The 15,335-nt window shown below is 34.1% G+C and overlaps 1 protein-coding gene across 1 annotated transcript in view; it reads left to right on the top strand.

Moving 5' to 3' along the window:
• Nucleotides 1-692: 692 nt before the first annotated feature.
• Nucleotides 693-15,335, top strand: part of LOC117120814 — a 19,714-nt gene continuing 5,071 nt past the window's right edge. The window contains exons 1-7 of the mRNA XM_033265889.1: nt 693-838; nt 7,823-7,908; nt 9,520-10,385; nt 11,519-11,635; nt 12,476-12,691; nt 13,748-13,828; nt 14,567-14,719. Coding sequence (XP_033121780.1) covers nt 795-838; nt 7,823-7,908; nt 9,520-10,385; nt 11,519-11,635; nt 12,476-12,691; nt 13,748-13,828; nt 14,567-14,719 — 1,563 coding nt within the window. The 5' untranslated portion in view covers nt 693-794. The remainder of the gene's footprint in view (nt 839-7,822; nt 7,909-9,519; nt 10,386-11,518; nt 11,636-12,475; nt 12,692-13,747; nt 13,829-14,566; nt 14,720-15,335) is intronic.

Raw genomic sequence — 15,335 nt, 5'->3', positions numbered from 1 at the left:
TTATAGGGTGGGGGGGGGGTCAGGGTAGACGCTGTCTCTTATACACATCTAGATGTGTATAAGAGACAGATGTTGATGATAAACGTCGGCCTATATAATAATGAATATGAGTTTATTTCCCCATGATATAAGATGGAAAAATTTATGACGTTGAAGTGTTTCATGCTAGCTCCTTATATAATTTACCGACAGAAACAATATAGGCTATACGACATAATGCTTCCAGATGATAGTCGAGTATATATGTCAGTGGGCGAGTTTGCTGGGTGGGGTGGGGGATTTGTCAAGGGGAGAATGTGTAGGGAGGGGGCGAGATATCAAGGGTCGTGTTTCCTAGGGGCGAGTTGACTGGAATATTAACTATACAATACAATAATTCAATGATGTGCAGGAATGATGTACATATTGTAAAATATTGAATTGACCCCAGCTGACCATATCATTTAAAGATATACTGCCACCAAAAAACAAAAACAAAAAAAAACTTAGGCCTAACCCTAGGCTTAGGCGGCCTATAACTCTATGTTAACCAAATGTCGACGAACAAATTCTTAAAATTAAAAAAAAAGAAAAAAAAGAAAGAATTATGAAATAAAATTAATCATTCCCTGGGATACAGTTGAAGTTTTGGCTGATAAAATACGCACTACCACTTGACTTACCTGTTGAAACTTTGGAAGAGTCCAAATACAGGCCTGAAATCAGTCATGTGGTAAATCACAACATAACAAGTCAACGTGGGAGACCAATGATGTGGATCCCAGATTCGGATACAAACTGAAGTCTTCTTCTGTATGAACGTTGCATACTGCAGGTACTTGTTTGATGATAATACGAGGTAAGTGATGTAAGCTGCGATACAGATTTTTTGGCCTATACAGAGTGTATTATTATTAATATTATTATTATTTAGTGAGCCTGGCGCTCACTCGCCCCCATATTTGTAGGCCTAGTAGCGGCTTGGCCTCTACTCTTGTCAAGGCAACCTAATAAACTACCAAAATCGACACAGTAGCAACAGGTGCATGGCTCTAATTTTTTGATAACTGTCCCCATGCTTTCGTGGCTATAAAGACGTCTTGCTAACAAACTAGACAATAGTATAGGCCTAGCCTAAGGACAAGTATAGTGGGATAGGCCATGAGTGTTTTTGTGTGAATCTCTCCACCATGGCCACCACTTGGTGGTAGTGCCTAAATCTAGACTCCCTTCTTGAAGAATTAATTTATTTTCCCCATGCTTTCGTGGCTATATAAAGACGTCTTGTTAACAAACTAGAGGATAGTAAATATAGGCCCAGCCTAGGACAATTATAGTGGGATAGACCATGAGTGTTTTGGTGTGAATCTCTCCACCATGGGGCCACCACTTGGTGGTAGTGCCTAAATCTAAAGACTTCCTTCTGAAGAATTATCTGGTGGTGAATTGGGCAGTACAGTACACCAGGCCTGGAGACAGTTCCCTAACTCTTTTCTGAAGACTGTACTACTAGTACATTCTTTAATGTGTACATGGGCCATATCGCAAATGGCCATGGCTGTCAAAATTAAATACTCTTATTCAGTGATGGCGCCATGGCCCAGGACCTGCCCGACAGAGGGGTTAAAGGCCCCTACAGGGGAGCTAGTGGAGCAAATTGAGTCTCACTTGGCTGGGGGCCAGGGGCCACCTCTAGGGCCCCCGGTGGGGTCCAGGGGATGGGGGCTATGCTTCCCCCGACGGTGGGAGAGGGCTATAGACCCCCTCTGGCACCACCACTGCTTTTATCTGTCTACAATATCTTACATAATACCTTTATAAGCATGAGTTTTTAAACACATTTCAAATTTGACCATTATACTATTGAGCTGAGTGTTTGGACGAGAGGTAATGTTTCTGCTTCCTGTGCTGTGACCCTGTTAGATTGCTCAGCTTCTCGAATAACCCTTTCATGAGAGTTAATGCCCCTTTCACACATTCACAATTTTTGCTACGGTAGAGCATGATTTTTAAAAGTAAACTTGCTCTACTGTAGTGATTCCCATTTCTATGATTCAAATTTTATGTTTTGTCAAGACGCTTTTAGGACACCGTTAAGGTGTAAGGTGATAGTGTTGCAACTATATAGTTATAAAAACGTTAAGATTTGTCAGAACATGCTACGAATTACCAGGATTTTATTACGTCACTACGATTTTACAAAGACACAATCACGGTGTCAAAAGGAATTAAGACACATGTTTAATATAAGTAATCAGATGACAAAAAAGGTACGATTTACGAATATTTGAATGTTTTTGTCGTCACAGTAGTTGATATTTTGCCATGGTCAAAAACCTGCAATAATATGTAAACTGCTGCTTTTGAGAAGAAGAAGAAAGTTTGTTGGCTGCTAAAGCTTTGATTATAGGGTGGGGGGGGGGTCAGTGTAGACGTCGAAGGCAAAAACAAAGAGTAGGGCTATATATGAAGCCATGGCTCCTGCGCTATCCATTTTTGGATCAGTACAAACACATGATAAAATTCAATAGAGAAGACCCCTGAGGTTACAAAAAAATTATCTGTGTGAGCAATGAATTTTTTAATGAGTTAGAGGAATGGGTTGGACCTTGTATACAGAAAAGGGATACATTTTGGACACTACAAGTGAATACAAATGCACTAGCTGTCATGGCAAACCACAACAACCAATGCAGCACTTACACAATGCTGCTCCGGTAGCTGACCAAGATTTTGTTCACAGCTACAATAGAGCACAATTTTTATTTAACATTGCAAAATACCATTACGATGGCATCAAAATCCAGTACGGGGCACTACGATAAATTACGATTGACCAAAATAAGTTAGTACAACACCACTGCAATTAAAAAAAATTGAAAAAAATCATACGCTATGGTAGCAAAAATCGTGAATGTCAGAAAGGGGCATTAGACGGGATAAGGGACAATGTATTAGATGTCGGTACTTGTGTTGCACTGTGGCTGCCACATAACCAGTCGCAAGGGGTTTAGCTAAAATTTCCAGAATTTGCAAGTACTTACAGTATAATTTATTTTTAATTATTTATTTGAATGAATTTTTTGGAATTTTTTTCTGGCAGTGAAATATTTTGGATCAATACAAGCACAATCCATGGGCTGTTGGTATACAGCTGAGGTCGAATGTCTATTCAATGTTCTAACTCTGACCCTTTGGATCGCACTTTATCCAATATTTTCAAGCGCATTGTTTTTTTTCAAATTGATAATATTTGTCTGGCTATTGTAATTTTTAATTCTGTTGTAGAGAAAATATATTTGTATTTTGGTACAGCTATGATGACCAGAGAGGGTTTTTTCTCAACTACTGTATTGAAATGAATAGACCAGACACTCATGAGTAATTAAGCTGTTAAGAAGTAGAATCCTTAGCTACCATGCTGGTACTGTACTAATAGACTGTAATTTGCTGAGTGCCTATCACTGTATCAGATAAAGCAACTTTGTGCACTATGGTAGAGAACAAAGGGAGTTAAGAAATTAATTAATCCCACTAGACATACTTATAGGGAAGTTCACAGTAATTACAAGGTCTATTCATTGTAGGTAGAGCTCTGTATGAGGTGTATATTTTGGTACCAGGGTTTTTAATTTCTCACCTATGGAATGCTAATTGGATTGCCTTGCTAGGTGTCCTAACTCATTTGATTGTTGAGCATATTTTACATACATTTAATTACTGTAGACAGAGATTAATTTATCATTCATTTTTTTTACATTTATTATTATTATTATTATTATTATTATTATTCAAAAGAAAATAAATAAATATTACTGTTGATAGGTGTTCCAAATCTTCCAGTTTGATCGGGAATCCCCAAAATGTCATGTAATCTCCCATTCTCTTGAATTTTGTCAAAAACTCCCGAATTTTTTGAAAAAGAAACAACCCCAAAATTATTGGCTTTTTGGTACTGTATCAGCACTTGAGTTTCACTGATTTTTTTGTGGGTTTTAATTAATAATTTACCATGGCATCGATAGTACTGTACAGTACAGTAAGACGTAAAATATTGACTTTTAAATTGTTTTTACAATACAGAACTACAAATACAGGATGTAGTGTCCCATTGTAATTTAATGTTTTGGGTAAAGTCTTAGTAGGACCTGATATAGAGGGCGCCGTAATGCGGAAGTTCATGAACAAGACTAGTAACAGCATGTTCATGAGACGGTCTGAAACGTCTTTTTACCTAACTAACTAGCTGATTGCATTGGAAATAAAGATAAGTTTGTTTGAGTAAATACGACAGTCCGATGAGTTTATTCAAGTCTATTCTCGTGAACACTACACAGGATTTGTACGGTGTAAGGATATTGCTTACACCGGCATTTTTTCCCTTTCCTATTTGTTTCATTTCATTTCATTTATTTTGTCTCAATAAAATACATAAAAAACAACAACCGGTTACAATACTGTACAACAAAATAAAAGCATAAAAAAATCTGAAACAGGCCGAGACAGGATTCCTAAAAGTGAACCAAATCACTATCATGACTCCTAATGCACTATTCCGATTACACATAAAATAATAATAAAATGAACAATTGAAATACTTAAAATCTGTAAAATTTGCCTTAACAATAATATATAGAAATTGTAAAACTTATTTAAAATATAATTTAAGATCATTTAAAAATGCTTTAAGATTGTTTATACTTTGTAGTTCACTTATAAACTACAGGTATAATAAATAAAACCTTTTTTTTATCTGGGTAAAGCTTAACTGAAGGCCCATTGTTAGGATTTTGTATAGCCTAATAAGGAAGAAAATGAAGTCCCATGGTGATGAGTTGAAGTTTTCTAATGAGGAAGAAAATGATGAAAGAGGAACTTGGTAGCATCAAGTTATGGGTAGCATCTCAGTAGGGTATTTGACTTTGGTACCAGGAAACAATCTGACTTAAATGCTTGATATAATCTTATCAGAAAAAAAAAAAAAAAATTAGCTTCCTGATGGGGAATAGGGAAATGGAGGTTACCATTCTAGTCTAAAGCCTGGTTCACGCCAAACTTTTATCTAGATATACATCCACTTAAATAGTTAGAAGTTCGACGTAAACCAGTCAATTATAGCTAGATAAAGGCTTAAGTCACTTAAAGTTAAGTGACTTAACTTTACTAGAATAACGGCTAATTAACGGTAAAGTCGGCTCGAATTACAAGGACACAATTACGTAACTTAGGCATCTAAGCCAGCTTTGCTGTATTGTACCACCATTATCATGCTCTGGCTGGCAACAACGTACTCCAACAATGCTAACAACAGCATCGAAGTAGTCTCATATATTAGTCTGGTTTTCAGAGATTGTTGTAATATTATGAGTAAAAGCCCAGCAAACGTCCGTTTTACGAATAGTCGATATTACCAATGACCTTTGCATCATCGACCAAGTATAACATTAAAAAGTCCGATTGCGTACGTTTTTCAAAGTGATAATGTATATTTTTCTTAATAGTAAAATCAGATTTGTTGTATTTATTTATTGACAATTCAATCTTTTCCATTTCTGCTATAATAGTCACTATAAATTCAGTTTCAATGAGCTACCGCCAACGCCAGTCATTAAAATGAGTGCCCATATGTTTACGATGACGAAACAAAAAAGTGTGGAAGTCAGCAACTTATACACCGCGAAGCTAGATTTTCGCAAAGTGCATGTAAACAACACATTAATGCAGTGATCTAAAAACTGCAAAAAAACAAAAAAAAAACAAAAAAAAAAACACGACAGAAAGGTTCATAAAGTACGGTATGTAGACGTTTTAATGAGAAATAAAACAATATTTTATTAAATGAGAGAATGCTAGCGAAAATAATTTGGTTGTTATCAAAGGTAAATTTAGCTAGGGCCTAGTACAGTATATAGCCTACTACTAGACCACACTGCTGCACTGTCGGTTGGTTCGTACTACGTGCTGGTCACCTATATATAGCTAGGCTAGGTAGTAAAAACTGACACCTGATCTACAATAGTTTACGAATTTGTCAATTTTTTTTTACGAATACCCCTTGGTACTAGAGGTTCGTAAAGTACAGTAGACGTTATTTTAAAACAAGCCTTTCCACCGTGTGACATCGACGGCCGCGAAGCTGGCTGGCTGTTTATCTGGCTCAAACATGGCATCGAACGCAATTAGGGATAAATCGTATCATATTTCAAGATTTAGTTAAGTGGCTTAACTTCGACGTGAACCAGGCTTAAGAGAGCTTTGTTTGATAGAAATTATCTTAATCCACTCAATTAATTCATTCATCCAGATATTGCAGTGATTTCCCTTTTGTCCGTTTTTTTTTTCTCTATGATCCATTTAAATCCATGGTCATACCCACCTTGTAATCGTTTCTGGATAAAACATGAAAGTTATATAATTGTTGGTATATTTTAATTATAAAGTGAAATACAACTCTACTGTAGATGCCCAAATCCTGGATTACAGTAGGTCATAAAATTATATGTTCCAAGCCAAAATAATATCTTTATAGTGTCATTTTAGATTACAGCATCCAATAAACACTGAATCTTTAAGTGTTGCATTTCATTTCAAAATGATAATGAAATTAAACACTTGGATTTTTCACTAATGTTTCAGAATTAACTAAATAAAAATGGTATTAAAATTAATGGTGGTTGCCTTTGATATTTCAAGGCACAGACCTTCAATCACAGCTGTTGTTGACATTTGGAGAAAAACTTCTACATGTATGTGCTCCACCAAATATATCGACCTGCATTTATGTACGATTTCCAAATTTTTTTTCAGTTGTAGGTCATATTGTTTTTCACCGTTTACTGAAACCCCCCCTCCCTTCTTTCCCCACAGATTACAGTAGGCCTACATAATAAAAACACATTATTACAATTTAACCCCCGGCCCTCCCTGAACCCCAGTGTTTTGTATTCTTGTGGGAATGATGACTAAGGTATTTCCCCCTTTTTCCCTTTTACATCCAACAGCATGTTCATTCTCAAACTAATTGAAGAAACTCTATGAAGCTGTTTAAAATCTGTTGGTGAAAGACAGTAGTTGTGGAGTTGTTCCAATTATAAAAAGAGAAAGTAAACGTTCAGGTTCTTTGTATTGGATGGCAAGCATCTTAACCACCAAACTGCAATCATTTCAATTAAAAAAGGAACTTACTCAGTTTTTCATCTATCATATAATGATATATTATTTTTACTTGTAAATGAAGTGTATAAAAAAAAATTAAGTAGAAATTTACACATTGAATCATATTGGAATACTTGCAATGACCTTGGATCCTGTATTTGGTTCTGTGATTTTTTTATATATTACTACTATACAGGTCTCCATCCAATTAAATACCACTAATTGGGACTGGGGTTTCCATAGTCTTTAGCAGCTTTTGTCTCTAATTAGAATAATAAAGAAAAGACATTAATTTGGGACCAGAAAAAAAATGTGAATTGGAGATGTCTCTAATTATAGGGAGACCTGTATTTTGACAGAAATCATGTGAACTTATTAGCCTTTAAAAACACTAATATACAACGCTGATTTAATATGAATTATGGATTTATGAGATCAACAGTCAGATGTTAAACCAATCATGAAATAGAAACTTATATTTTTTTTTCAGATGTCAAATGGTTATGTTACAAAACATTGCACTCAACAAAATGATGTACATATGGGATATCTACCGGTGTATAATAGTTACAGTAAAACATGTTGTATGTTTGTAATATGGATTTTTTTTCTAAATTGAAATATTGAAGCATATTGAAGTGAATTGCTCTTCTGAATATTAAAAGCATTTCTGTCTGTATTCCTCAAGGTTGACATGGGCTGTTTTTGATCATACATGTTTCAAAATGCATTCTCTCTACCTGGTAACTGCTTGTCTTTTCATTCGGAACTATGGTAAGTTTATAGTAGATATTTTTGTTTGACCTCATTGAACATGAGTTCATGTTTGCCATTGTTTGTGTTTATGACAATCTTATATACAAATATGGTAGCACTTTTTGAATTGTTTTGAAAAAGTAGATTTGATGGGTAGGGAGGGGCTATGCTGTGTTGTACATGTTCAATAGTAGGCCTACTCTTAACATGAGAAATTATTTCTTAACGTGTGATGGGGAAAATATAAGCATGGTCAAGGGCCAGGTTGTAAAGGAGACTGGGCATACAGTAGAAAATCTGATTAAAGGTGGGAGGTTTGAACATTAAAATTAGTTTTGTAGTAAAGTGAGTAAATCATCTCTAATTGCATAACTATGGCATTTGAGCTGTGTACTATAATGTGTGCCCTGCGGAGCAGTGAAGCCCTGTCATACAGTGTAATTGGTAAAATAAAAACCAACAATTCTCTAATAATATAATATTGAAAAATAATAAAAGTCACATATTGGACAGTAGATATAAATAGTGGATACAATGAACAGAACAATGACAACACAAAGGGACTTAAAGGAAACACAAGGTACGAAAGAAATTGGTTGATACAAATGCACCCTGATAAATAAGGAAAGGGTACTATAGGAAGACTACATATTGTACTAGCTCTTCATATCCTTTGTAATTGTTGGTGAATTGTAAAACAACCCATAAGTTCCTCCAAATTAAACACCATTTATGTTTACAAAAGCCAAAGCCATTAATATATTACAGGTAGTCTATCATTGAAGGAGGTTGAAGGTCACACTCCAATAGAGTGCACCTATATAAGAGGATTTTGACCTTAAAATAATAAATATTCAGGTGTTCCATCAATTCTTCTTGGTGCCCTCATTTTATGAGAAGTTGTAGAACAAAGTTGTATAAAATAGTTTTGTATAATAAGGTACAGTACACTTAACTTTGTGCTACCAATATAATACAACAAAATTTTAATATTTAAAAAAAAATTCTTAACATTTTAAATAATTTTTGTATCTCAGGGGTGCCTGAGGCCTATGTGTCCTGTTGCTTCAGCCTCATCAACCCCTCAAACATGACGTCATTGAACCACTGAGTATAAGCCTGTCAGTTCAAAAATCTAAAAGAGATGGATAAGTTCCATTGGTTCCAATATGTAACCATCTATAGTTTGATGTGCATATTATTTGATGTTATGTAAATGTTGACCCCAAATTTATGAATAATGAATGTATTTAAAGAAAAAATGATATTGACTCTCTGTGTACCATGTATCTGGACTCTTAGCAGAGTTGTTATTGCAAGAAGGAGAGAGCTTGCTTGTGATGAACAAAGAAAATAACACTGTATAATATAATATGCCATAAAATATATTAATTAGCCTAGTTTGAAATCGATACCAATATGTCAACGTAATTAAATTGTTAAATGATATGTTTATAATTATGACCTTAAGATGAATAACACATTTATAGATTTGATCTTGGATCTACAGTAGCACAGTCAGACAGGTCAATCCCTAAAGATCCAAGCATGTGTGTTTCTCATGAATCAAATTTCTATCTAGTGAAATCTGATAAATTGGAGCTCGTTCTTTTTTTTTCTTCTTTTAAGGTTTGTGTCAAAATATTGATGGCCAACAAAAAACAACGCAACCGGTTGTTTATGTAAACACATCAGCAGCTTATCATATACTGACTGGTTCTGCTTCACGCATTAGGGCTCCAACTGTTAATCCACCATTGCAAACAACTGGTGTACCGATTAGCAATGCAGAGCCTACTCCCCAGGTGTCTAATCGCATTGTTGTTAGTCCAACACAGCATTACCCCAGTAGCCCTACTGAGAGCAGTCATTTCATAACCGATCCTTCCAGGGAAAATATTTATGTGTCACCTCTGTACAGAGCGGGGGAGCCCCAAGAACCAGGGATTGGTGAAGATATAATTGAGAGAACCAAACTCCCTCCAACCACCTCCATGATGAAACCCCCAAGCACACCTTTCAAGAATACATTTCCACCTAAAACCAGAACTGAGGCTCGACATACAGTCTCAAAACAGAGACCTACCACACGAACAGAACCAAGATTAATAACGAAAAATCTGTCAAAAAATAGTACATCGACACGACGAAATAACAAACCTACATCATCAACACCATGTTCAAAGTATGATGGAACTTACTTAGAGCTTGTGTTTGAAAACAATAGCCAAGAGCCGTGTATGAAGCAAATGGAAGAGATACAAGAAGGAATTATTAAATATGCAAATGTACAAGGATTAGACTTTCCTGCTCATTCTGTTATTGTTTTAAATCAATGTAAGATTTGTGGAACACAGTTTAAAAACGATACAATTACTCTTGAATTCTGTATAAAAAACGAAAAAAGATGTGATGTTGATGCTACAAAGAATGCTTGGCGTAAAATGGATGAGCGAACAGAGAGAAAAAAGCTAGACAAATACATACCTGTGACGGTAAGATACAAGGAAGAAGGTAAATTATAATCAATAATAAATACGTACTTGCGACGTTTTGGTCTACTCAGTAGAACTTCATCAGGCATTGATGGGTGCTGGTGCTAGTTGTACTGGTGCGTTGCAATTATTGGTTTCAATATAAGAATTTACCTTCTTCACTATTCGAAGAGAGGTAAGAATACAATTACCCAGAACATTTGTGGCGAAGACAAGCTAAACCAGTCCTAGCAAATTGTGTTTCGTGAGATAATTGCCAAAACAAGTTGAAATGTCAAATTTTCAAAACCTATTTTATTGCACTAAACTAAACTTCATATATTTGTACATCTTGCTATGTATTTATTTTCCCCATTTTCGATGTTAAAACAATTTTTAACGATCTTGTGATGGTCCATGCCTGAGAAATGGTTGAAATCGTAAAATTGGAAGGCAGATATCTCAAATACTGTTCTTCAAACAGCTGTTAAACTCCTATAACTTCATAACGAAATGTTCTTGTGACATGTTTGTGACGGGTTTGGCTTGTCTTTGCCGCATACAGTGTATGTAATGCACCATTATTGTGCAGATAATTATTACCCATAACTGAGCACCAGACATTAAAGGGACCCTGTACTTCTTTGTGTTTTGTTGATCTAATAATCCTGACTTACAGTATGTAACAGGTTTTAAGAAAATTTGTAAAAAGGTACAGTAATAATTAAATTTATTGTTCACCATTAATTGTTATAAGATGCTCATGATATGTATAATACATGCCAGCCAATACAACAACAAAAAAATAAAACATTTTTTTATTGTCTTTCCTTCTTTCGGAAGATTATTATCCACAATATATTCAGAGTTTCACATATGACACATGTTACAACAATCCACAGCTTTTTTTTGAAGATATATAGACCATCTTATCACATATATTGCAAGCATTTTAAAAGTACCTATATTACTTTGCCATGCAAACCTTCAAATAAAAATATTTTAGAAAACATACCGGTTAAATAATTTGGATATCAGAATCAGAATCGGAATGAATTTTATAATCATGAAATCATTACAAAGGCATGAACATTGACTTGTTACAAAGATTATAAAGTACAACAAATATATATTGTATTTTCGTCTTTCCACAGATAATATCAATCGAGCTGCAGACACCTATAGAAAAGAAAAAGAAAAAGGAAGTCAACATACCCATGCTTGTTGGCTTACTCAGTGTTGCTTTCCTGATGTTGATCTTAGGAGTATTTGTAAGTAATATAAATAATATAACTGTCAACAATTAGAATGTAATTTTTTTTTTGAAGAAAAGTTTGCATTGCTTTATTGCTTAATACAAGATTTTATTGTGTATTTTTAAATTTGTGATTTTGTGTATATTTTAAGATAAAAAACATTCATTCATTCATTCATCCATTCATTCATTCATTCTTTCATTCAGCTAGCCAATTATTCATTCCCTTTCTATCCATTCATTAATTTATCCATCTATTCCCTCATTCACACTTCCATCCATATATTCTTCCATCTATTCATCAATTTATTTATATAATCATGGATTCATCCATATATTCGTCCATTTTCCCATTGATTCATCCATCCATTCTTTCATTTATTTATTCATTCATATTATATTCATTTATTTATTCATTCATTCTTTTATCCATTTGATCATTCATTCATATATATCCATTCATTCATTCATTCAGCTTATCATTTATTCATTTATTGTATCCATTCCTTCATCCCTCTATTCATCCATCCATCTGTCCATTCATTTATTTATTCATCCCTTCATTCATTTACCTATTTATCCTTTCATTTATTCTTGTCATCTATTCATTCATTCATCCATCCATCCATACATCCATCCATCCATCCATCCATCCATCCATCTGTCCATCAATCCATACATACATTAATATATTCATTCATTCAATAAATCATTCATTTTGCTGTAAAATGATGCCAAAGTAAAGTAAAAGTACTAAACAAAAATCTAAAGTGATACATGTTACAAATAACTTTAGCAACACTCAAGCCCTCGGTATTTATTAACCTCAGAACATTATTAACACATATCATTGTAGATATTCCGTGGAAAAGTGAAGAAGAAACCTGTAAAAGACCGTTTCTACTTTGATGGTAGCAAAATTCAGGAGTGTCTGGAATTAGCAACTGATGGTATTGTCAACGAATCCTACGGCCTGGAAAAGGTTAAGGACAGGCAATTGAAGCACATGTCTCTCCTAGTTCCTGCTATAAATCTGGGCCTAGATATAGATGAGGAAAACAAACCAGATAATGTATGTATTTTCAATAAATTTAATGGAATTATTGTTGTAATATTTTATTTATCAGAATCAAACTATCAGTTATTATTAAACAGATTACTAGTAATATTATCTGAAAATGATCGTTACCACTCTTATTGCCTTTCATGAATTTATAATATTTTTTATAGATTATTTATTAATATTGATTTTATGATAACTAAAATATTTATGAATAGGAAATTATTTCACAAATGAATATTTTGAATTCAACATAATTCTTAAATTTTCTAATTGGATAGGTTTTGATCCATCAAAAATCAGTGCTTGTGTATGATTCAAAAGATGATAAATCCCTCCCTTAAGCTAGCAGTAAATACAAGTCCCTCTATTGTTTGCTTTATTACTGAAATTAACTTATAATGCCAAACAAAACTTAACTGTTCACACAGTTCCTTGACACATTTTTCAAGTCATCGTACTTCCTAGTACTTTTTGGGTGCCACCTTTTCCTCAGAGAAAAACAGTCATATGAACCCTAAACACTATTAATTCAATTTAAGAGGAATTTCTCTGGAGATAAAATGAGCTTAAAAAGGGATAAATTTTAATGCAGATTGTTGACATCATTTTAGAATATACAGCTTTATTTTCTGTACTTAATTATAGATTTAACCTAAATGTTTTTGAGCGGAATTCTAGCTTGGTTCTATAGATATTTGCTTTTTAATCACAAGGTCCAGCGTTTAAATCCTGTAAAATACCAAGACTATTCTCCAATCAAAACACATAATAACATTTTATAGAGCATTGTTTTATGCTGTAAATAGTGAATTTTCATACACAGTGAATAATATATGGTAATATATCAATGCATCCATGTTCATATTTATTACCATTCATAGTTATTACTATATTATTTCATGTTACCTAGCAAAGTTGAGACCACCAGGCGTTTAGTTTTATACTGGGCCCTATAACTCGCCAGTATAGCCCCTGTTTCTCTCCTGTCTTTCTCCACGGTGTGATCATGTAATTCTCAATGAAACCTATTTCTATCGTAACCAATAATCTTCTCCTTTTTTGAAGGAACTTCCATCACACCTGCTTTCTGTAAATGCATTGAAAATGTACTTTACCTACAAAGAAGCTATTGATGAGGAATTTAAGGTATTTATAAACGATAAACATTTTTTTTTTTGTAAACCATGTTTTGGAGGAATTTTTTGCAAGAAATATTATTACCAATGAGTGAAATGACTCATTCTATCCTGCATGTTGGTGATATTGAACCATGATGTAAATACAAGCATGCTAGAAGCAAGCTGCGTCTTCCAGAAATTGGGACAACCTCTATCACCCTCATGCAAGCAAACATCCCCCAGAAACTACCCATTTTCCGCAATTTCATGATACAGTGGAACTCCTGCTTTGGGACACCCCTATTAAGGGAACACCACTATCATATGGAGAATTCTTTGCCCGTGAAGTGAGAGAAATGTATCTTTTAATATTCAGCCAACCCTTATTCAGGGCGACACCCCTGAAGGTTCCCCCTTAATGGGGGTTCTACTGTATTTGCATGTTTTTGCTACTCTGTATAGTATGTCCCTGAAGGCAGCTGGCAATATGTATCGCCATGCACAGCAAAATATTAATAGATGTTTTTTTTTTTTTTTGTTGCTTAGTAAAGTAAAACACTGGCACCACATGAAGAATCACAAGACTTGTAGTGAAAGTCAAAGATATCAAAAAGATACAAAGATATCAAAAGATACACACAATAAAAAAATGAGAAGAATTCGGTCAGATCCAACAATTTTCAACATCAAAATGCATTTTGAAACTCTAATGAAGACAAAAATAATTTTTTTTTCAGTTTTACTTAAAATTTTTCTGTATTTTTAGTCTTTACCATATTTTAGGCCTTTGCTCAAAGACTTGCCAGTTGGAGTGGGAGCTAAGAATAGAACAGCCCAGGTTCTTCCGCCATTGGATACAAGAATTATATTATCATCGAGGATGGAGTGCAATGGTTACATCAATGCTAACCATGTTAAGGTAAATAAATTATTCAATTAATAACAAACATTTTGTTTACTCTTTTTTGATGGTGTCAAAATGTATGAAGTATTAATATATTTTGATATACTGTATAATTAAATCTCACTCAAGCCTAAATTTAGATGCTCTGAAGAAAAACCAAGGTCCTAAAAAATCTGTTCCATTGTGGATATTTTTGTATTGATGTGTCAGCAAAGAAGCTTGCTTCAATTTGTTGATAGTTGACAAAAGTGCAGAAGACTACTGTTTAAAGCTATTTTGTCTACCATATTGTTTATCTTGTGCACTTCATTATTCATTATTAGATGTCCCCAATCAATCAATATCTATAATTGTGTATATTATCAGGTCTTTATCTCTTAAATCCTTTCAATACATAGTCATACATATTTGAATCAGATTTCTTTTAAAAATGGAAATTCCAACAGCCATGTTCTTGAGTTGTATCAAAAGGTCCTTCAATGATAAAACAAATAGAGAAGGTTGCTGTACATTCTGTACAGCCTACAGTATGATGGAGTGGAGGATTTCCATTATCACCATTCATATTCGAAGAACATATGTGGCAAAGGCAAGCCAAACCAGTCACTCGTCGCAAATCGTGTTTCCGAGA

Source organism: Anneissia japonica, unplaced genomic scaffold (assembly GCF_011630105.1).
Source record: "Anneissia japonica isolate Jap-2015-1 unplaced genomic scaffold, ASM1163010v1 scaffold287965_len1858130_cov191, whole genome shotgun sequence".
NCBI classification, from domain to species: domain Eukaryota; kingdom Metazoa; phylum Echinodermata; class Crinoidea; order Comatulida; family Comatulidae; genus Anneissia; species Anneissia japonica.
This window is presented reverse-complemented; position numbering and strand designations above follow the sequence as displayed.